Genomic DNA, 22,116 nt, shown 5'->3' on the forward strand with positions numbered 1-22,116 from the left:
TCGCCCGTTACCCCCCGCCTTTGGGTCGAGCAATTTAAGTCATTATAGAACACTAAATTTAAGTCACAACTTAATACTCTAGTGGCTCTAGTTCTTTTGTTGGCCTGCCCATACACATGCGCGCAGTGCGGACGCCAATGCATTTTGGGGGACTGAGGAATACAAAGTGCTATGCTTCGCTCCTTGCTATCCCAGCGCTTTTACTCTTGTTGTTTTAACGTGGAAATTGCCCTGATTTTGATTGAAAACTGTTTGTTGAATTTAAATCTGCACTACTGCTGCTTGATCTTACTGGCACTCTTCACTTTTGGGGGACTCAACGTCCATTTCCCTTCTTGCTGCTACACGAGGCAGACAGCTAGAGGTGCCATTATGGACAGTGCGTGCTCTAGTTGTTTTGTTGGCCGGCCCATAAACATACACGCTGAGCAAACACGCAGAAGGCGCACCTAAAGCAAGCCCATCTGCGCCCGTCAGCATCCCAGAAGCGGCCAGTGCCAGCCACGCTGCCCATTTTCCATTGAATTACACTGTCGGTCGGCCATATAGCCGTCACAAACTTCTTCAACTTCGACCTCTGTCGCATTGTCAGTCTAGCAGGTGCGATATTTTGGATCTCTCCTCGCCTGTGTGCAATAGCTGCAACTTTGCTCTTCAACCTGGCTGGGACGCTGGTCAGCACCCCGGGTCTTCCGCGTGGTAATGGCAATGGGCCCATGTTTAAAGCAGCCCTAATTAACACACACTCGTTAGGCAGACACCACCAGGATATCTTTGACCTCCTGTCGAAGAATCAGGTTGATTCTTTATTTACTACGGAGTCCTGGCTCAATGAGTTTTCTAATGCGGTCATTGAGCTAGTGATAGCCACTGGATTTAAGATCTTCCAGGTTGACCGTAAAGTCGGGAGAGGTGGTGGTGTTGCGGTTATTACTAGGGACAAATGGGCCTTATGTTGTGAGGAATCCTGGCAGCTAGGAGAGGGTGAAGCTCTTGATTTTTGACTTAGACAAAGATGAAACTGGAATTCCTTGATTGTCTTAACCTGGCCCAGTTAACTCAATGGGTCAAAGCACTGACGCATTCAGAGAGTCACATCCTTGATCCCATTTGTTCTAATTTCAGTATAAAGGTGGAGGATCCACTACCGGTGTCATGGTCCGATCCCTTTTTAACATATTTTTCCTGGGTGCCGGATGGTATTATTCCCCCAAGCAGAACTGGCCAAGCTCCGACTTTTGCCAAAATTGATCCGATGTCCTTTAGTGTACCTCTAGCTGATTCTCGACCAGGCTCTTCTGCTAATCTGGAGGATGCCCTGGATAGCTTCTCCGGTTGGATTAAGAGGACGGTGGCCCGGTTCCATCCTACAGCCCGCCACAAGCTGTAGAGAGATTCTCCATGTCAGCTGTGGTTCTCGGACACGCTAAGATGGCAGAAACAACACTGTAAACATTTAGAACCTCTATGGAGGCTGGGCTATTGTCCTTTGGCTAAACTAAACCTCAGGAAGGTTCAGAAGCTCTGTTATTCCTCTATAGCTTTGGCCAATAGTCCATATTACGCGGATCGGATTGATCTAGCTAAGAATAATTCTAGGGAAATCTTCTCTATTGTCCAGAGCTTTATGGCCCCTAGAGTGGAATCTGCTATTCGTCCTGCGTCCAATGTCTGTTGTGAGGAACTGAAAAACTTTTTGATTGATATAGTTCGCTCTATCCAGGCGTCTTTTACGCTAGGTGATCTTCCTGTGGTGAGGCCCCTGCCTGTGATGTCGTTGCATGCGGAGTCACCTTCTCTGACGGATTTCTTCCCTATTGATCTCCCCGAGTCACTGAAGACCCTCAAGACCCTTAAGTCAGGCTCCCCGTCTGATACCTGTGCTGCCAAGCTTCTTGCCTCGGTCGCTGAGACGGTGAACCCGGAAGTCAACAAACGTATTAATCTCTCCCTTCAGGAGGCTTATGTTCCTTCATTATGGAAGCAGGCCAAGATCTTGCCCCTCTTGAAGAAACCCACACTGGATCCGCTGATTCCAGCTAATTACCGCCCTATTTCACTTCTACCTATCATGGCTAAGGCCTGGGAAAAGGTGTTGAAAAAACAACTTACGTATTTTGTGGAGGGTGCAGGCCTACTTCATCCAGCTCAATCCAGATTCAGAGCTTCCCATAGCACTGAGGCGGCCTTGGTGGAAGTCTCGGAAGCTATTCGGGAGTGTCTGGATGCTTGGGGGAGGGCTGCACACTTTTTGCTGGACCCCTCTGTAGCATTCATTACTGTTTCCCACTCGCTTTTGCTTCTTCGCCTTGCAAGAGTGGGAATCTCAGGTGCTGCTTTGAGCTGTTTAAAATCTTTTTGGGAGGGATGCACACAACAGCTTTGGCTCCCCCCTTTGCAGAAGGTGACCACTGGGGTGCTGCAGGGGTCCTCTTTGAGTCCCCTTCTTTTTAATCTTTATGTTACCACTTTGATCTATTTGGCTGAAGAACTGGGGGCCAAAATCATAGCATATGCAGATGATACCCAGTTGCTGTTCACGTGGGGACTATCTGAGTGCTCTACGACCGTGGCAAAAAACTGTTTAGCAGCAGTTTTTCAAAGGCTCTCCTCAGCACAGCTTAAATGCAATGAGGAAAAGTTGGGAATTTTCCTGTATGGGACCTTCCCCCCCCCCCCCCCCCCCCCCAGTTTCGAGAATCTCTATGACCAGTGGAGTTTCCCATTCCTGCCTCCTCGGGCAAACTGCAAAAAATCTGAGAGTCTGATTTGAGGAAAATCTATCCTTCTCTATCCAGATAAAGAAGCTGATGGGGTCCTGCTTTGGTCTACTTAAAACTCTCAAGAAATTTCTCCCGCTTCTTCCTAGAGCAGCTAGGGAAACAGTGGTTCGGGCCTTGATACTCTCTCGACTCGACTATGCGAATGCTCTCTATACCGGCTGCCGGACTTTCTTCTACAGAAATTGCAGACTGTCCAGAATGCTGCGGCTAGGCTTGTGTTTAAAATCCCTATGAGAAGCAGTGTTCAGCAGTATCTGGGTCAACTACATTGGCTGCCGATGGCCAATAGAGTCAAGTTTAAAGCATTGACTCTGGCAGATCGCGCTCTGTATGCCCTTGGCCCTTCTTACCTCCAGAGGAGGTTCCTGTTTTACACCCCCGCCAGGCACCTTCGCCATCATCTCAGTTCCTGGCTCATACTCATCGTTTTCGACACACAAGAATGGGGGACAGCTCACCTGCTGTTAGAGCAGCTACGATCTGGAACTCACTTCCGCTGGCTCTCCGCAGTATTCAGGATTTTGGTCTTTTAAAAAAGAACTGAAGACCTACCTGTTTGACTAATTTTATCCTCCCTTCTCTGAATCTACGCCTTATCTCTTTGGGTTTGCGCCATGACACTCATCGGAGTATCTGTGCGCGGTATAAGATTAAATAACATAACATAATACCACCCACCTGTCTTGTGTTGCCATTATTTCTCCTATTGCTTCTTGTAGGAACAGCTTCCGTCTCTCATTGGGGGTGTAGCTAGACCCCAGAAGTACAGAGTGTAGGCAAAGTGTATTCGGTACCCCAGGAAACAGCCCTTAATTTCTGCCACCTTCATCCCCACCTTTCCCTGGAAAGATCTTATGAAAAGTAATGATACTCCTGCCGATTTTTAGGTCAGATGGGAGAAGAACTGTTGTAGGAAAGCTCGAGACCTGAGCCTATGCCAGTCTGTGGGTAGCAAATGTGTTTCCTGTAAGAGGCACACATCCGCTTGTGAGTTCTCTAGGTAAGAAAGTATCACCTTCCTCTTGATCGCGTTATTCAGACCCTTTAAATTGAGGGCCTGAAACCAGAGGTTCTGTGTTACAGACTCAGGTTCACGTCTATGGGTTCTCCACCTCGCTCACTCATATGACTCATTGTGAAATAGGTATGTAGAGATATTCTGGCTGACTGACAGGCACCCGTAAACTAAACCCAAAACAAAAATAACAATTAACCATAGTCTCTGGATTGCAGATGGCCAAGAGTAAGCCATCTCTCTACCAATGATTAAGTCTCTGTGGGGGGTTCTGACCGTCATATTTTAAGGCATTGGGCACTGTTTCTTGGCATGTCCTCACTGTAGTGGGCAATAAGAGACTGAGTGATCTTTTCTCTCCCTGACTTTTCTGGAGTTTTTGATAAAAGCAGGTTGACGATAGGTGAAGAGTCACAATACGGTGAATATGTTTTATGCGATACAAGGGGGTGCCGAATGGTAATGGGCACATGGAGATAAAGCTAAACAGCTAGTGGTTTTGTACTTATGTTTTCCTGATGGTGCTGGTTCAGAAAGAAGGAAGAGGACTAAGAGTAAGCTGTAAGGGGGAGACCTACATAACAAGAGACTGTGTGGAATGACTTGGTTTGATTCTCAATAATTTTAAGTTAATCATCAACGTATGTATAAATAAAACGGAGTGATAAAACAGACTGGTTTATCTTGTATCTCTTGTCCTGTAACGGGTACCATGATGGACAGGCATCTGTTGGGGTAAAGCAGAGGTGATTTTAAGCACACTATTCATAAGCCCAGACTGTCGACTGAGCTACCATTGGACACCTAGCATGTCCCCACCCTTAGGACATTAGGAAAGATAGGTAAATTGCTTCTGTTTCATTCTACTGATTATCAGTTTTCTGGTCCCAGCCCTTCAAACTATTTAGTTTTCTGTTGTTTGGGGATGCGGGGGGAAAACATTAAAGGACAAAATCTCAACTCTAAAATCTGAAAGTGAACACATGAGAAAAGAGTCAAGCTGAGGCTCCCAATTAACAGACAAAAAGTAGACTTTAGTTTACTGTTTCATAAACAGGTGCATAACTCATAAAATAATGTAATTACCCAGAGCAACAACAAATTAGCAAACTAAAAACATTCTCTACACAATCACTTACTCTGAAATGTAGCTCTTTTGCATAAGAAAAGCTGAAACCCCACAGAAGTTCCACAGGATATTGTGCAAACTCCAATCCAACAGGATATCCAAAAGCATGCAGAAGTAATGTTTTGAGATAGAATTGAAACGAGGCTTTCCATCACCAAAATGGCTTATTGACCAAGGCCGATGAGTCAGTGCTGTTACTACATTAATATCAGATTTTCTCATCTGAAAAGTAAAATTAATACAAATCAGTCACAAAGTACATATGTACAAGTTTCAGTTACGCTGAAATGCATGTAAGCATATTTTTGATATGCACATTTGAGTCCGGTACAGTACCCCAGCCCCTAATTAATCTGAATGCATCCTCACTCTAAATATAGTAACAGTAGGATTGCTTGTGTGACTGTTGGCATCATCAACACCAATTTAACATTAATTTCCATATATGTTAGCCAATGTTTCCCTACCCCGATTAAATGTCATGGTTGCAGTTGCAACTTAAAAAAGACAACAAAGCGAAAATTCACCCCTGTTGGACATGGAGAAAACTCGACAGAGAAGCTAAGGTCATGGCAGTTGTGGCATCCTTGTAAGTCCTTTTGAAGGGCGCATACATACAGCAATATATTCATGCTTTCACTTTGCGTCATTGTGAGAAGCTGCCTTAGTATACAGTGTACATTTATGTAAGTGGGCACCCTTGACTAATCCAGACAACCCTTATGGTGACTTTAGTGGTCTTAAACAACCTTAGAAAGCTCACTAACTGGGAGTTGTGGAGAGCAGGCTTCAGGTTGAGTCCAGAAGGAGTGTAAAGGAGCTTGTTGTACCAGAACGTAATCTTATAGGTATAGATTAAGTGAAAAAGAACCACACAGTGTAGTTATAAAAATATTTATTTATTACAAGACACTCACTAACACGTACAGATATCTCCTAGCTGGAGATATACACAATACACACAATACTTTTCAACAGAAACAGGTAAGTAGCACGAAATAAACACTGGTCACCAGGGGGCGACCAACCCATATACTAAAATAGTGGTATGCGAGCCACGATTCGAGTCAAGAATATATGCCCAGAAGACGTAAAAGTGCTGGGGACATAAGGAAACAACCAAGGTGAGTATCTAGGAGCCCCCATTGAGGTTGTGTGCAGTGTGGGAACACAACTGAGTTCTCAGTACAAGTCAACAGGTAAGTTGCGGTTGCAACTTTAAAGAAGAAGGGCCCTTCCCAGTGGACCCTGAAGAAGACAGAAGGTTGGAGAGCCACCCCACCCGTGGATACCCTAGGAACCAGGATACCTACACCAGGGAAGCCAGGTGCATAGGTGCGAAGTGGCGTTGGAAACCGCAGTCAAACTCAATGGGAGACTTCAGGAGGATGCCGCTGCTGTAAAAGTTGGAAGTGTCCGGTGGAACCCAAGGGTGGAGTTGACGTGTGAAGAACTTGCAAGCAGAGGGGATACAGTCTATGCCACTCAGGAGTGGCAAGGAGGCATGGAAGACTAATGCCCACTGATGTCGGATGTTGCAGGAGGGATGACCGTGACCTTGTAGCTGCAGCCGTGAGGACCAGGTGAAGCTGTGGAAGACCAGGAGCCATTCACGAGCTGTCTCAAGTCGGATGTCGAAAGCTGAGAGGTAGGTGTCCGTCAGGAGCACCAACAAGCCTTGGTAACTGCAAACAACGTGGAACGCGTAGACGGTGCAGTGCCGGGAACTGCAAGGTCCAAGTGACTCACCACAAGCAGGGGAGACAGGGCAGGCCCAAGCAATCAGGGGAGCCCACAGAAGTCAAAGAAGACCCTCAAGGGGACCCACAGGCCGAAGGGCACTGGGAGTCGCAAGAGGATCTCGAGCAGCTCACCAAAGATGGAGGCCCACGGTGCAAGTGATGTGGTGAGGACGAAGATCTTGGTTACAGGAAATGCTTCAGGTGGGGGCTACTTGGAGCCCGAAGATCTTGGAGGTAGAAAGCCAACAAGCCTTTGCAACAGCAAGTTGACGGGGTGCACAAGGGTTCGGCTCCTGCGGCTCTGACAAGGGATACTGCCCTCAAACTTGGTGAGATGACAGAGCAGTCCTCGAGGGATGTGAAGAATCACCACCTGTGTTGCTGAGCCTTTGAGAGTGCATGGGAGCTCATGATCAGCGTATCTGTCAGTTTAGTTTCAGTGCCTGCAGATGAAGGGAAGTGACGCCACTTCATAGGAGATTCCTTCAGGTGTCTTGGATGCCCACAGGCCTTGGGAGATTCCTGTATGGAGCACAGGCACGGTTGTTGCAGCAGACGAGCAGGACGACAAGATCAGGAGCAGCAGGAGTCTTCCCAGTTGCAGTCTTGATGCCCAGAGCGAAGTCCAGAGTGCCCAGACGGTCGAAGAATAAGTGGTGTCTTGAAATTAATCTTGTCCAACAACAAATCAAGGGACCTACTCTCAGGGAAGCCCTTAAAAAGCCTAAGGAAGGGGTTGCGACGAATTAGGGTTCCCTCCCAGGGGAGGGGTCAGACAGAGGGGAGGATACTCCCATGTCCTTTGAGCAGTTTTGCACCAGAGCGGGAGCCAACGCCTACCTGAGCTGGTTTGAACTAGACTATGCAATGAGGGCAATTGTGCCCGTCAGGCAGACTAAGTGGTGCTGGCAAGCGCTCCCACCCGGCCCCAATACAGTAAACCCTGTCTGGGGGGTAGTCATACCACCCTGTGACAGGATACCTATTGTTCTGTCTTCCCCTGCTCGAGCTTGGCTCAGCACCAGGAATCGTGTCTCTGGTCGGCAGCAGCTATGTGGTGCTGTCCAGGTCTAGAAGACGGTACCGAGAGCACTGAGGGCCTCCCGGAGGAGCTTTGCAGTACATGTAATCATACCTCACACACCATTTACGGTGTGCGGGTATGATTCCAACATGTTTGATACCAAACATAATAGGGTTTGTTACAGTCAATTTAGAGATGGTCATCACATAATGACGCAAGCCACTCTATGCCTCGTACTGGCTGATGCACTTTCAACCCGGGAGAATGGACTCCAAAGGTTGTAGGGATGTCCTGTTCATGCAGGGGCACCCTCACACTTAGAACCAAGCACATAGACTTCAGGATTGTAATGCCTGCTTTAGGTGTGACAAAGGTTTTAAGTGCAGTGACCTTAGATATAGGGAAACCTATACATTTCGTAAGTGGTGCTAGCACCAGCTTACAAAGGCTGCAATGGCAGGCCTGTAGTTACAGTTTGAGTGATGCCCCCATGGGTGGCATAATGCATGCTTCTGCCCATGGGGAACCCCTGGTGTACCTATGCCCTTGGTACCTTAGTCGCCCTGTTTGTCTGTTGCAACATCCGTACCTGTGCTCCATACAGAAGCCTTCCAAGTGAAGGAGTCACTTCCCTGCATCCGCAACTAAGCTGACCGGTCTGCTGATCCTGGGCTCCCACGGACTTCGAAAGACTCTGTAACATAGGTGGTGGCTCTTCCCATCGATCAGGGCATGCCCTGTCCTCTCACCAAGTTTGAGGCCAGTATCTCTCATTGGAGCTGCAGGAACCGTACCCATGTGCACCCTGTTGACTTACTGTTACAAAGGCCTGTTGGCTTCCTTCCTCTAAGATCTTCGGTCTGAAAAGTAGCCCCCATCTCAAGCATATCCTATGACCAAGATCTTCATACTCAATGCATCACTTGCATCTTGGGCCTGCATCTTTGGTGATCTGCTCGAGGTCCTCTATCGACTCCAGTGCCTCCGGCCTGTGGGTCCTGTTGAGGTTCTTCTTTGATTTCTGTGGGCTCCCCGGATTGCTCGGGCCTGCCCTGACTCCCCTGCTTGTGGTGAGTCACCTGGACCTTGGTGGTCCTGACACTGCATCTTCTTCGCTTTCCACGTTGGTTGCAGTTGCCAAGGCTTGTTGGTGCTCCCGACAGACACAGACCCCTCAACTCTCGACACACAACGTGGGACAGCTTGTGCACGGTTCCTGGACCTCCACAGTGCCGCCTGGTCCTCACAGCTACAGCTCTAAGGCCACAGTCATCACTCCTGCAGCACCCGACATCGGTGAGCATTCGTCTTCCATGCCTCCTGGTCACTACTGAGTGGCATAGACTCTCTCCCCTCTGCTTGCAGGTACTTCTCACCTTGAAAGCACCTTTGGGTTCCACCAGACACTTTCACCTTCTCCAGCAGCTGCATCTTCCTGAGGTCTCCCACTGAGTTCGACTACGGTTTCCGATGCCTCTTGGCACCTATGCATCCAGCTTCCCTGGTGTAGGTATCCTGGTTCCTAGGGTATCCACGGGTGGGGTGGCTCTCCAATCTTCTGTCTTCCACAGTATTTCTTTAGGGTGCACTGGGAAGAGACCTTCTTTAAAACTGCAACCGCTACTTACTCGTTGACTTGTATTGAGAATGTGGTCGTGTTCACACACTGCACACGACATCCGTGGGTTTCCTAGATACTCACCATGGGTGGTTCTTTGGGTACCCGGCACTTTCACGTCTTCTGGGTACAGTCTTGACTTGAGTCGTGGTTCGCATACCACTATTTTAGTTTATGGCTTGGTCTCCCTCCTGGGGACCACTGTGTATTTGTGCTACTTACCGGTTTCTATTGCAAAATATTGTGTGCATTGGGTATATCTCCAGTTAGGAGATATCAGTATGTGTGAGTGTCTTATAATAAATACAAATTTTTATAAATAAACTTTATGTTTCTTTTTCACTTAATCTATAACAAAAAGATTAAGTTCTGGTAAAAAAAAGCTGCTTTACACTCCTTATAGACAAAGCATGGAGGCTGCTCTCCAAAGCTACCACTTAGAGAGATTTCTAAGGTTGTCTAAGACCACTAAAATCACCATTAGGGTTGTCTGGATTAGTGCAGGGTACCTACTTACACAAGTGTGCACCCTATACTAAGCCAGCTTCTCACACTGTTCTCTACACTTTTTATTCAACTTACCTGCTCCCTTAGGTCTTATCTTAGGGTTCCTTACAAGTTTGCCCCCGTTTGTGCTATATTGCATACTCACCCCTTCCTTCTCCAAGATCAAAGTAGGCTCCTGATCTACCATGGGATCATTATAGGATTTAGCACAGAGGAGGTGGGTGAGTCATCACACGAAATAATTACTAAAAGATCAGTACAACAAATTTCTAATTTCTCATATTGTTGCTTATGGTCTAGCTATCTTTACATTTAGACGTGCTGTTTGCACTCTTGACAAATTAAACAGATTCCATGGATCACTGACCAGGAAATCTCACATCAACTGGACCACTCTCTTTCACCCAACCCCTTCTTCTGGATTCAGGGGTAACACAGTTGACGTACAGTTTTGGTTCAAAGTATAAGAGAAGTTATAGATTGGCTTCAGATTGACTGGTACTTCAGCAAAACCCCTGAAAGTTGGTAGACAATTTTCACCACTATAATGTCCAAGCATTTCGGCCATGGGGAGGTCAACATTAACAAAGTGTGGAAAGTAGCAGAGCTTGAACTCAATAGCATCTCATTCCTAGCTTAGGATATTCCTGATCTACTGAACCAGGCAGATTGGGTGGGGACACAACGAAACGAAGGACATTTCAGGTTAGAAATGTCAATGTATGAACATAAAAAATAGAAATAAAGCAACACGTCCCGTATGTTTAGTTCTATTATATGTGAGTTTCTGGGAACCTAGAGCCAGAAGTGCCTACACTCCTTTAATTTGAGGATATGCAATCACATGCGTGCACACTTATAATCACACTGATCTAAGACTTTACACTAACCCCCACAGCAAAACGCCCATTGATTTAAAAAACAATGCTTTGTGGTCATCCTTCGAAACGTACTCGGAAGAAACTATTGGCAAGATTCTAAGTACACTGAAGCCTTCCAATCCCCTCACTGATCCTCTACCCGCAAACTCCGTAAAGGACTTTATCCGATTACTTCTCCTCCTCTGGACCAAAATCATTAATAGCTCACTTCAACAAGGATGCATCCCGGACTCCCTTAAAGTGGGACAGGTTTCGCCATACTAAAGAAACCCACTGGGGACCCCTCCGAGCTTAACTACTATTGCCCTATCACCAATATCCCTACCTTGGCCAAACTCCTTGCAAAATGTGTACACCTCCAACTGACAAAACACTTCGAGCACTTTCACCTCCTCAACTCACACCAATCAGGCTTCTGAGCAGGCCACAGTACGGAATCAGCCATGACTCACATAATTGATGACGAGCTTCAAATTCTTGATCAGAACGGTTCTTGCCTCCTCATACTACTCAACCTCTCATCAGCCTTTGATAGGGTCAAACACGAGAACGTACTCGATTTGCTGAATCTCAGAATGGGTATTTCAGGGACAGTACTCAAGTGGTTAACCTCCTTTCTGCAAAACCGGACCCAGAAATTCAAGATTAACAATACTATGTCCACACCAGTTCCTGTAACACTTGGTGTCCCTCAAGGATCCTCCCCTACTCTGTTCAATCTAGTCATGGAACCACTTACCGCACTACTTCAAGCATCTAATGTTCAATTTCACATGTACACAGACGATACCCAGCTCTACCTTAAAATACACACCCTTGATGACATCATAATAATCAACACAATGCTTAGGAACACACAGACTTGGCTGGCAGAGAATCACCTCAAACTTAATGCTCTGAATACGGAATTCCTCCTAATAGCGCCGCCCACCAAAGTCCCAATCACTCAGGCCTGGCTTAATCATCGCACTGCACTCAACATTCAACCTACTATTGTGGACTCAGCGAAATCTTTAGGCATAACCCTCGACTGCAATCTCAATACGCATCATCACATCAGCAATGCAACGAAGGGAGCTAATTTCCAAATCAACACATTGCGGAAGTTGAAATCTTTCCTTCCTCCCAATGACTTTAGAACTGCAGTCCAAGCCCTAGTCATCCCTCGAGTGGATTATGGAAGTGTTGCCCTCTGTGGTCACCCATATCGACAACCGCACCATTAACAGCCTCTATTATGATGCAGCCAGACTAATCACGGGCTCAAAAAAACGTTCACACATTTCTCCTGATCTAAAAGCTTTCAACTGGCTGCCTTACGAAGCTAGAATACACCTGAAAATCGCCTACATGACCCCCAAGGCTATACACCACAACACCCCCAGCTACCTTGCTCAGAAACGGACAATCTCGGGTGGCTCAAGAGCGACACGAAGCACAGACAATCTTCTCAGAGATTTCACAAGAAAAAAACATATAAACGCTCCTTCTCAGGGATGGCGCCCAGGATCTGGAATGCCCTCCCTCCAGAAATCAGACTTATCTCATCCGCATCATCCTTCAAAAAAGAAGTAAAATCTCTCCTCTTAGCTAAATTTACCTGAACTTTGACTAATGTAATCTCGTAACTCAGTACTCTTCCTCCTATGACTATGTATATTGACCACCTATGCACCGTTGCTACCTTACTTTGTTTTTTTTAATTGTAACTATTTGCTCATCTTTGCACAAAATGTTTTGTTTAATTATTACTCCTTTGCCTTTTTATCCCATTCTGTGTGTAAAGCGCTCTGATATCCGTAAGGATCTTGTTCGCGCTCTATAAAACTTTCAAAATAAAAAATAAAAATAAAACCATGCAATGCCCTCCCCTTCAGGTGATTCGCCTTCCTATTTATTCTGGGACCCCCCCATAATTGTCAGTTACATCAATTAACTTACATTGTGGCAAGATAGAAATTAATTACAACTGATGGTAATTTTAGGTTTACATTTGTTTATTCGTTGCACTTTATAGCAGAGCTGAAGCAACATAATCTCTGACGTAGCATCAACATTCAGCTAACGCCAATGCTGTTAGCAACGATTTTAGTATATAAAACAGAAAACAGAAACAAAACTCCCCCCATTCTCACTAACCCTAACCCCCCCCCCACCCCCTCGGGTGCTTGTATAATTATATATTGCTATGTGACCATGATTTAAACCTCTGATGGGACTCTAGCTGCTGGACATAATTATGAGTTGGTCAAGCGTAACAGTCTTAGATATCTAGGGCAAGTACGTTCAATGAATTCCTGTGATAGCAGCAAGATCCTTGGGTCAGGCTTCCAAAGAACGGTGCAACAACTTCACCACCTTCTTCAATGACAAGATCTCCAAGATCGAGCGCTCTCTGGACATCAACTGCTCCTACCCTCCCCTTAGCAGCCCAGCTGGGGTGCTTAGCTGAGCTCCCACTCCCAACACTAAATCCTGGTCACTCTTCCAGCACATTCCAGAGTAAGAGATAGTCAAACTTATCTCCACCTCTAAACCTTCGTCTCACACCCCAGATCGGCTCCCTGCTCAACTTACCAAAAAATTGAAACTCTCCCTTGCTCCACTCTGGTGTAGGATTATAAACAGCTCCCTAAAAACCGGAATCTTTCCTGATTGTCTGAAAGTGGGTCAAGTCACCCCGCTGCTGAAAAAACGAGGCCTGGACATAAATGACCTAAACAACTTCAGACCTGTCTCTAACCTTCCTCTTCTTTCCTAAATCCTAGAAAGATGTGTACTCCAACAATTAACTCAACACCTGGACAATACCAACCTCCTTGACTCCCATCAGTCAGGATTCAGGAAAGGATGCAGCACAGATACCGCAATCCTCAACATAATTGATGATATTCACAAATCACTGGACTCAGACCAATGCTGCCTCCTCATTCTCCTAGACCTATCGGCAGCATTCGACACAGTTGACCACAAACTTCTCCTCATAGCTGTCGAAGAAAGGGCTGGTTTAAACAAGGTGGTCCTCAAATGGTTCTCCTCATTCCTACTCAACCCCTCCCAGAGAATCAAAATCAGATGCTTTGAATCCGACCTTCAACGAGTCTTAAGGGAAGTCCCCCAAGGATCAGTGCTCTCCCCTCTACTCTTTAACATTTACATGGAACCCTTTGCCACCTTACTCAGAAAAGCTAACATCCCTTTTCACCTATATGCTGATGACACCCAAATCTACCTGGAAATCTCCTCTGCCAAAGACATCCAAAGACTCAATGAAACACTAAGAGAAGTGCAACGTTGGCTATGAAGCAACCACTTAAAACTGAACCCGGACAAAACCAAACTACTCCTCATCTCGAACAAAGAAGAGAGCCCACAAGTGGTCGAGTGGCTAAAAGAGATTGATGCGCTCAACAGGAACCTCACCTGGGCCGATTCTGTTAAATCATTAGGCATCACGCTAGACTCAAAACTGGACATGACCAAACACATTAAGATTTCGGCTAGGAGTGCCTTCCTTAACCTGAAGCTACTAAACACAATAAAACCTTTCATTCCACCCAAAGATCTCAAAAAAGCCACTCAAGCATTGGTATGTCAAGACTGGACTATGGAAACAAAGTCCTCTCGGGAATAGCAAAATCACACCTTGCTCCGCTGAAAACAACCCTCAATACGGCTGCCAGAATGGTCACTGGAATAACGAAATTTGACCACATCTCTCCTGCACTCAAAGTACTCAAGTGGCTACCAATAGAAATGCGGGCTAACTTCAGAACAGCCTGCCTCACCCACAAAGCCCTCCACACAGGCAAACCCCAATATCTGGCGTCCAAACTCAAAAAAGCAGGTCAGAACAGGAACCTTAGAAGCTCCAATACCTTACTTCTTATCCCGCTAAAACCATGAAAACAAAAAACTGCGGCCAGATCCTTCGCCAGCAATGAGCCCAAAATATGGAACTCTACCCCCCCCCCACATCAGAACTATTCCATCCTTTGCGAAATTCAAAAGTCAGCTAAAAATCATTTTCCTCGATCGATCTCTACGGTTAGATAGGATCAGTCGGAGTGCTGAAAATGACACTAAACCTGTCTTGGTTGTGCGATAACAAGTCCTTGTAACGGAGCTCCTCAACATCTTCTTCACTACGACTCTCATCCGGATTGTCTCACTGTATTGCAATTTTTTCTGCTCTTTTTTGCTCTCTTTATTGTAATATGTTCCTCTCTCGTTTGTTCTGCTGTGCAATTGTTGTGAAGCGCCACAATACCCTCCGGTTGGCTAGCGCTATACAAAACTTTGTAAAAAAAAAAAAAAATGGCTGCCAAACGTAACTACCTGGGATTGTAGCTTCATTGTGATTTTTATTTCCATCCCTAAAATATGCGAGATATGGTGTAGCCACCTCAATTTTATTGGAAACCTGTCAGTGCCCCACAGGGCTAAAATCGTTTGATGAGCTGCCTCCAAGCCTGCGCTATGTGTCTGCCTCTCCTTGATGTGCTGGGAAAGGTTAGCGGATTGGGGAGGCCCAATAGTACATAGGCCCGGAATCGGGGTAGCTGGGTACCCAGGTAGTTATCTATCTCTGATAGCCCATCGTTCCAGAATTGAGATTACAATGGGCACTCCCACAGGATTTGTAAAAGCGTTCCCTGCTCTCCTGATGGTAATTTAATGCACTAAAAAACACTAGGGGTGTTGGGATTAGTACTTGACATAACCACTCCAAACTACCAAATGTAAAGGACTGTGCCAATGAGACAGCTTAAATCAATATCCGTCTTAAAGTGGATTGGTTTTGAAAAAAGAATGTTAACACTGTGCCTCCACTCAGAGCTTGAATTTAAACACGGATACATTTTGAATGCTGCAGGGGAAGCTAAACATACTAGTACCTAGGAGGCCATTTGCTCTCGATTAACACAGGACAAATTAAGACGAAATTCTATTGAGAAATAGAAGAAAATAAAACATTTCTTCTGGGCCCATAATCACAGATGACAAAAAGCCTTAGGCACAGAATGAACTGTCAGCTCCATTTGGAAGATCGGCTTGACCTTGGGTGCCCACCGTCTATCAACTACTGCCTCAGCACAGCCAGCCCCACCAGGCCTGCCTTAACTCTCAGTGAGGATGTCACTAAGGGTGCACCAAGTCAATCACTGCTGCTATTCAGTCACTGACTGCTAATGCTGTCCATAGATGTGCCAGGGAGAGGTTGTAAGCACGTACCTTTGTTACTCTCTCTCTTAATATGCGCCATGGTGGCAGGGATACATCATGCTGGTGTCTGAGACTGTGCTGTGATGGTAGCCGTCGGTGAGTGGCTAAGTAGCCCAGGTCGGGCATGGTTGGTTCTAGTCCTGTCCACCTGAGACAGAATATACCACAAGACACTACTTTCTCCTCCAAGGTCTCGTGCACTGCTGAACAGTTGTTAATCGATCAAAAAGAAATTGATTGCAAAGGCTTACTACAATTAAAAATATATATCAAGAGAAACTATTGAAAACGTACAATAAAAAATATTGACTTTTGAGGGAAGATTTAATAACAGTTAGTTTAAATGGTGGATTGATAATGTGTTGGCAGAGATGGTGAGAGATTATTGTTACTAAGCTTTCCATATGTCTTGTTTCTTCTCATTGCAAGTAAAACAGAATAATTAATAAACTAGAACTATAGCAAAGGGGTTGAGTCTATATAATAAGAAATGTAGATGGTTAAATGATACACTCCTGCTGCTACTGTTTCGGCAGAATTGACTGAAGCAGTATTTACTAATAAAAGGCAAGGCATTCTTCTGGATAAACTCTCTCTGACTGGAAGATTTTACAGCACTAGAACTTAAAACATAAAATCATGTTACATCTAGACGACTTCATTGTACACAATCAGCAAAAATTATGGATTGGTCCCTCTATAATGAGGCCTATATTAAAATAAAAAATAAAACAAGCAATAAAGAATATTAAGAAAAAAGCCGACATTGCGACCCTGAGTAGGTTAACCTTTTCAATGACGCATATATTTATATACATTCCTAAGTATTTTATTCATCATAACTGCAGTGAAATGGTTAAAGAGCTGTAAAGAACTAGCTCCTGACTCTGAGGTCATGTGCCTACCTGACTAACCACACCAATTACAGGAAAGACAAGATAAGATATAGGTTTATGAGATTATGATTAGCACAAATTGATATCTTGTAGCTGTGGCAGTGAAAATGTACATACGTATAAAAAAAACTGTAGATTATGCACCAAGTGAGAATGAAACATTAGTCCATTTATGTCCTAGCTTAGCAAACATTAGACATTAGTATCTGAAGATAACCTTGAGGCACTACAGGGTCAGAACATTAGAGGCAGAAGGCAGATTCTATGACTCAAGCTCAAGCGCAGTTAATTAACCTTAGAAGTATCATCAAGATCACTCCTTTGCAACCTCCCACATGACTTGGGAAATAAAGAGGACACAAGGGTTACACTAGTCGAAAATGTACAAATGCAGAATTAGCGCATGAATATGTCTTCATTAGGCGTGCAGATCAAGATGCAGTCAAAGTAAACAAACAAAATACACATTCTTAGAACATGGCTCCCTATCTTAACCCCTTCGCTGTGGCGGCTATTCCGCCACAGCGCTAAGGGGGAGGCGGGGCCGCGCGGCGCTCCTGTGCTCGTGACGGAACCGCTCCATCACGGCACGCAGTTGAGCTGTGCTTGTGATGGAATGGTTCTGTCACGGCCCCGCCCGCTCTTTAGAACGTCAGCGCAAGCGCAGAATTTGCGTCGCGCAGGCGCGGCGAGCGGGCCGTGACGGAACCGTTCCGTCACCAGCACAGCTCACCCGAGGCTCGTGACGGAACGGTTCCGTCACGAGCATGGGAGGGGTTAAGCATGTTTTAGCCTCACAAAATCAAGCAACATGACCACAGTAGGGATAGGCCATACAAGAATTATTACAATGACTATGTCCCACGGGAACTTAATGAAATAGGACATGTATGGGGTATTTCCTTGTGTAAATTACCAGTAAATCTCTTATCCGATAAAAAAGGGAACATACTATGACGCATGAGTATGCTTAAAAAAATATCAGTTTTACTTTTAAAATATTAGAAATGGTTAAATAAAAGATGGGGCCTGCGGCGGGCCCCCCTCGCTTACATATGATGGGCAAGACGTGCAACAAAGACACTAGACACAGCTCACAGACTGCAACTGCCACTTTTCAATGCTGTAGTTGCATACTTCATCTGAAGAACACATTTGCAGACCACAGATTAGCACTGCCAGTAGGTATTTCATATTAATTGCGGGGATTCTGTGTAGGCACAGAACTGTGCGCAAGAAACCAGGACCTCAGTGGTGTGGTGTACCAGAAACTCACCTCAGTACCCAGAACCCCTATCTGACTAGCATCAGTGTCTCATTAGCTCTCCGTCCTATAGCGAAGCTACCAATGATTAGACAACCCAGAACATGCGACTTACGGTACTCTCAGGAATGGTGGGAATCAAGAACATTCTTTCGTTTTATTCTCATACCCGTCCACAACGTGAGTAATCAGAGACACAGAAAAGTTTAAAATGTTTATTTTAACGACGTGCTCTAAGGTGTAGTATTTTGGATAACATAAGCAGGCATATGATTTGAAATAATACGATCAGCATTGTTACAATTCCATAAAACACAATGGGAGAAATCATGTTATAATGATAGTGGAAACAGGTCATATAGCACCTTGTGAACCACCCTCCCCTGCTAGGAACTATGTTTTATAATACTAGACGGTCTCTTAGGCTTGAATTGGGAACCCCATACCTCCAAGATCAGCAGAGGTGAATCACATCTCAGGATCAGCAGAGCTCTCTGTGTCTGGAAAAGGTTCATGCATGCAGTGAAATATTAAAGGCACTAGAATTTCAGTTGGTTGCAGCTGTGTGGTTGTTGTGTCTAGAGCGGGGGCTGATCAATCTGAATAACAGCATACATTGTTATGGTGACCTTGAAAGCTTCTGCACGCAGTGTACAGACTAAGGTTGTGATGTAAGTCTAGGGATGTGAAAAACAGACCATTCTCATGTGAGGAAACCAAGCAGTCTAACTTACAACAACAGTTACATGTAGTGTTGTGTGCAAAAGCTGCAAAGAGGCAAAATGGGGTTTAAACTTCTAATAAGCCTATGCTAATATAACAATGTGTACAGGCAGGGCCCTGTCTTCACTACACCCTCCCCTGATCGGACCACGTACAAGAAGGGAAGCAATTTTCGGAACGCAGAGTTCAAGTTCAAGTGAAAAAGAACCAAGTTCAAAATTTGCCAAACTGGATAATTGGGAGTGATAAGTTCGAAGCAGTAAGAAAAAACTAAAAAACCAAAAAGGGCCGGTATACTGCCCGTCATGGAGATTGGACAAATAGCAAAAATATTTTTTGAGTAAAGTACGCTTTGAAGATGAACAAATGCAAATTTTAATCCATTAGCGTATGGGCTCAGTATGTCGCAAAAGCCTCCAAAAGGAAGTCATTGTTATCATCAGAAAATAATTCAGCCATCCAATTTAATAAAGTGAACGAACATACATGTTCTTCGATAGCCGGAGCCTCTAGCACCATCAGAGGACAACTTGCGTGTTCTTCGACATAAGTGCATGCCAGGAAGTCATGTGCAGCTGCACATATATTCCAATTCCCTAGGATTCCATGCACTGCCGCACAGGCCATAATCCCAATCCCAGAACAGTCCAACTCATGAGCTACTAAGGGACTCATCAGTCGATCATAATCCGGATCAGGAGATCCCGTATTGCAGAGACACAAACCCAGAGCCCATTCAAAACAGCAATCCAGGCAATGGAAAACAGGTTGCACACATGTAAAGTAGGAGAACCGGAAGAATAATCCATAAGAAACACTGAAGGTAGCCAAAGGTAGCGTCTCGTAGTATTTAAGCATCCGGTTGCGAAGCTGGCGCAGCCGGGACAGGCCGTCTCGTGACGCAGATTGTGCAATCAGTTTTGAGCAAGCAAATCAACAGTAGCACGCCAGCAGCCAAGTCGAGAATTAATAGAAACCCGCCGAAGATGCTGGAAAAAATAGAATGGAAAAATGCAGGTATCACACCAAATATAGTTTGGAATGAAGTCAGAAGGCCAGCGCTTACTACTTTGAAAAAATGCGCCAAGCCACTTGCTGACGAGGTATTGAATATTGTGTGAATCAAAGTGCCGAAATGAAGTGGGAGATCAGTATTTAAAAGCGCATGCACTTCAGTGCGGGTGTTAGCCACGTGAAAGACAAATGGTTCACGGGAAGAAGTAAGGGCGACTTCTTTCTTGGACAATAGAGTCCTTATTCTACTCATCTTGTTGAACTCTGCTTTCAAGGTCGGAATGGAAGGCCAGATGGACACATCGAGTCTCCCACACGGAGGCGGGAAAAGCACACTGTTACAGCAAACTACACGTTGGGAAATGGTTACAATGTACAGAATCCCTGTCAGCATACCACAGCAATCTTCATTATTTAAAAGTAAATAGCTACCGTTAGCTAGCAGCGTGAAAGTTGGTGTTATTGCTGGCACTGGATTTCCTTTTAAAATGTAGGGCAAATTCGGAGCTTGCATGTTACAAGAGCCATGCGATTGTATGTTCTTGCAAACTAGTGAGTGATCAGGTGTGGAAGTGCACTCTTCGCCCTTTAAATAAACTTCTTTACCCTCATACAAGCACCTGTTTGTGAATGGCAGCGACCAAACTTCATGGAGATAGGCGCTACCCAATGGTTCATATCGGCCTATGGGAATAGTGTTTCATACACAAACTAAATTTAAACAAGGGGAACAGCAGTGTTATTAACCCATGAATGAGCCATACAGCTGAATTAAATTTGGCAACAGAAAATGGTAAAGGTTCCAATTTTTCAATATGCATAAGTGAATATGCAGCATCCTTCAAGGACCTGAACTGTTGCCGATCAGTCAAATTAAACGGTAAAAATAGTGAAGATGCATTCATGTAGTCCCAAGGCACTTTGCCAGATGTAAAAGTTTGTAGAGTCCCAGCAAACTGAATTATGGAACGCAATTGATTTCGACCATGGTACAAAACAGACACTTCATCATGTACAATATCCACAACAGATGATACAATATTATCTAAAGTGTAAATCCTGGAAGAAAGAGTATTAATGCTATTATCAACGACAGCAAGCACTTTTTCTAAATTAGCTTGATCAATTACTCTAAACTCCTTAACCGTGGTGGTTTTTCCACCGCGGTGTGGGCGTTCTAACGGGTGAGCGGGGCTCTGTCAGCCGTGGGCAGACAGCAGAACTAGGGGGTTAGTGGCCGATGGGAGCACGCAAGGGGTTAATCTAGATGCAGCTCCAATTTGAGACAATTTCCATACTTCGTTGTAAATAGCATATATCCATCTTTTTGACCTGCCTCCCCCACAGTGTAGTAGTGGGCCTCAGGAAGGCCTACCAGTGCTAGGTGTTCTCCCTTCTCTGCACAGAGTCCTCAGACCAATAGAAAGAAGTTTGCACAGAAGCTGGAACAGAAAATACAGAGTTTATTAAACCTCATGAGGTGGAACTACATTCACAAAGCACCCTTCGGTAATGTATGAAGTAGCACACTGAAGGGGCGCTAGAGGGCGCCGAGCAAGATGGCCGCACGTATGTGAGGCTCTGCCGGGACCGTCTATAATCTGCATTAAAATCCTGCATTTCCCGTTGCCTGCCGCCCCCGACTCGACGGCAAGGCACATCTAAGGACCCGGGGGCACGACTGGTGAATTTTCGCCCGCCTGGACGGCTGTACGGAGGAGATATTGGGCTAACCGCCGGCTGGCGGTTTGCCGCCCGGATCTGAGCGGGCTGGTGGCGCTACTTGCGCGCCGGCTGGAGCCCTCCGATCGGCCACTGGCTTCCTGTCTCTGTATCGCCTCCGGAGCTGCTTGGGGTCTGTGTACGATATCGACGGCTAAGTGACGGCCCTCTGGTGCTGGGACCTAGAGAAGTGGAGCCCTGTCCGGCGAGCGGTGGTGAGCGGGGGGCCGACCGACGCGAGGCCGGGGCTGCGGAAGCGGAGCTAGGCCTCGCGGGGTTTCCCCTGCAAGCTGCCCTCGGCTGGGAGGTGACCGAGAGGCGAGAGAGAGGCGAGCTACAGCGACTGTTGGCTGGGTGAACACACGGCACTTTTGCATCTTGCAGACTTCACTCACGGCAGGCCCATTGAGTGTGGGCCCCTGCTTATTTGTCGGCGGCTGCCGGCGTGCAGCTTGGGGGAGCCGGTGCCACGTGGGCGGTGGAACCTTCGGCCGGGGAGTTGCCAGGGCCGCATAGCCGCAACATGGGCAGGCAAGATCGCACCCAACCCAAAATCAACTTCGAAACGAGGA

At 45.8% G+C, this 22,116-nt stretch overlaps 1 protein-coding gene across 1 annotated transcript in view; it reads right to left on the bottom strand.

Moving 5' to 3' along the window:
* GDE1 (glycerophosphodiester phosphodiesterase 1) overlaps window positions 1–22,116 on the bottom strand; it is a 170,258-nt gene that overhangs the window by 60,720 nt on the left and 87,422 nt on the right. Inside the window, exon 5 of the mRNA XM_086940774.1 lies at window positions 4,938–5,149. Within this exon, the coding sequence (XP_086796900.1) occupies window positions 4,938–5,149 (212 nt within the window). The remainder of the gene's footprint in view (window positions 1–4,937; window positions 5,150–22,116) is intronic.

This window comes from Lissotriton vulgaris, chromosome 10 (assembly GCF_964263255.1).
Source record: "Lissotriton vulgaris chromosome 10, aLisVul1.2, whole genome shotgun sequence".
In the NCBI taxonomy this organism is placed as follows: domain Eukaryota; kingdom Metazoa; phylum Chordata; class Amphibia; order Caudata; family Salamandridae; genus Lissotriton; species Lissotriton vulgaris.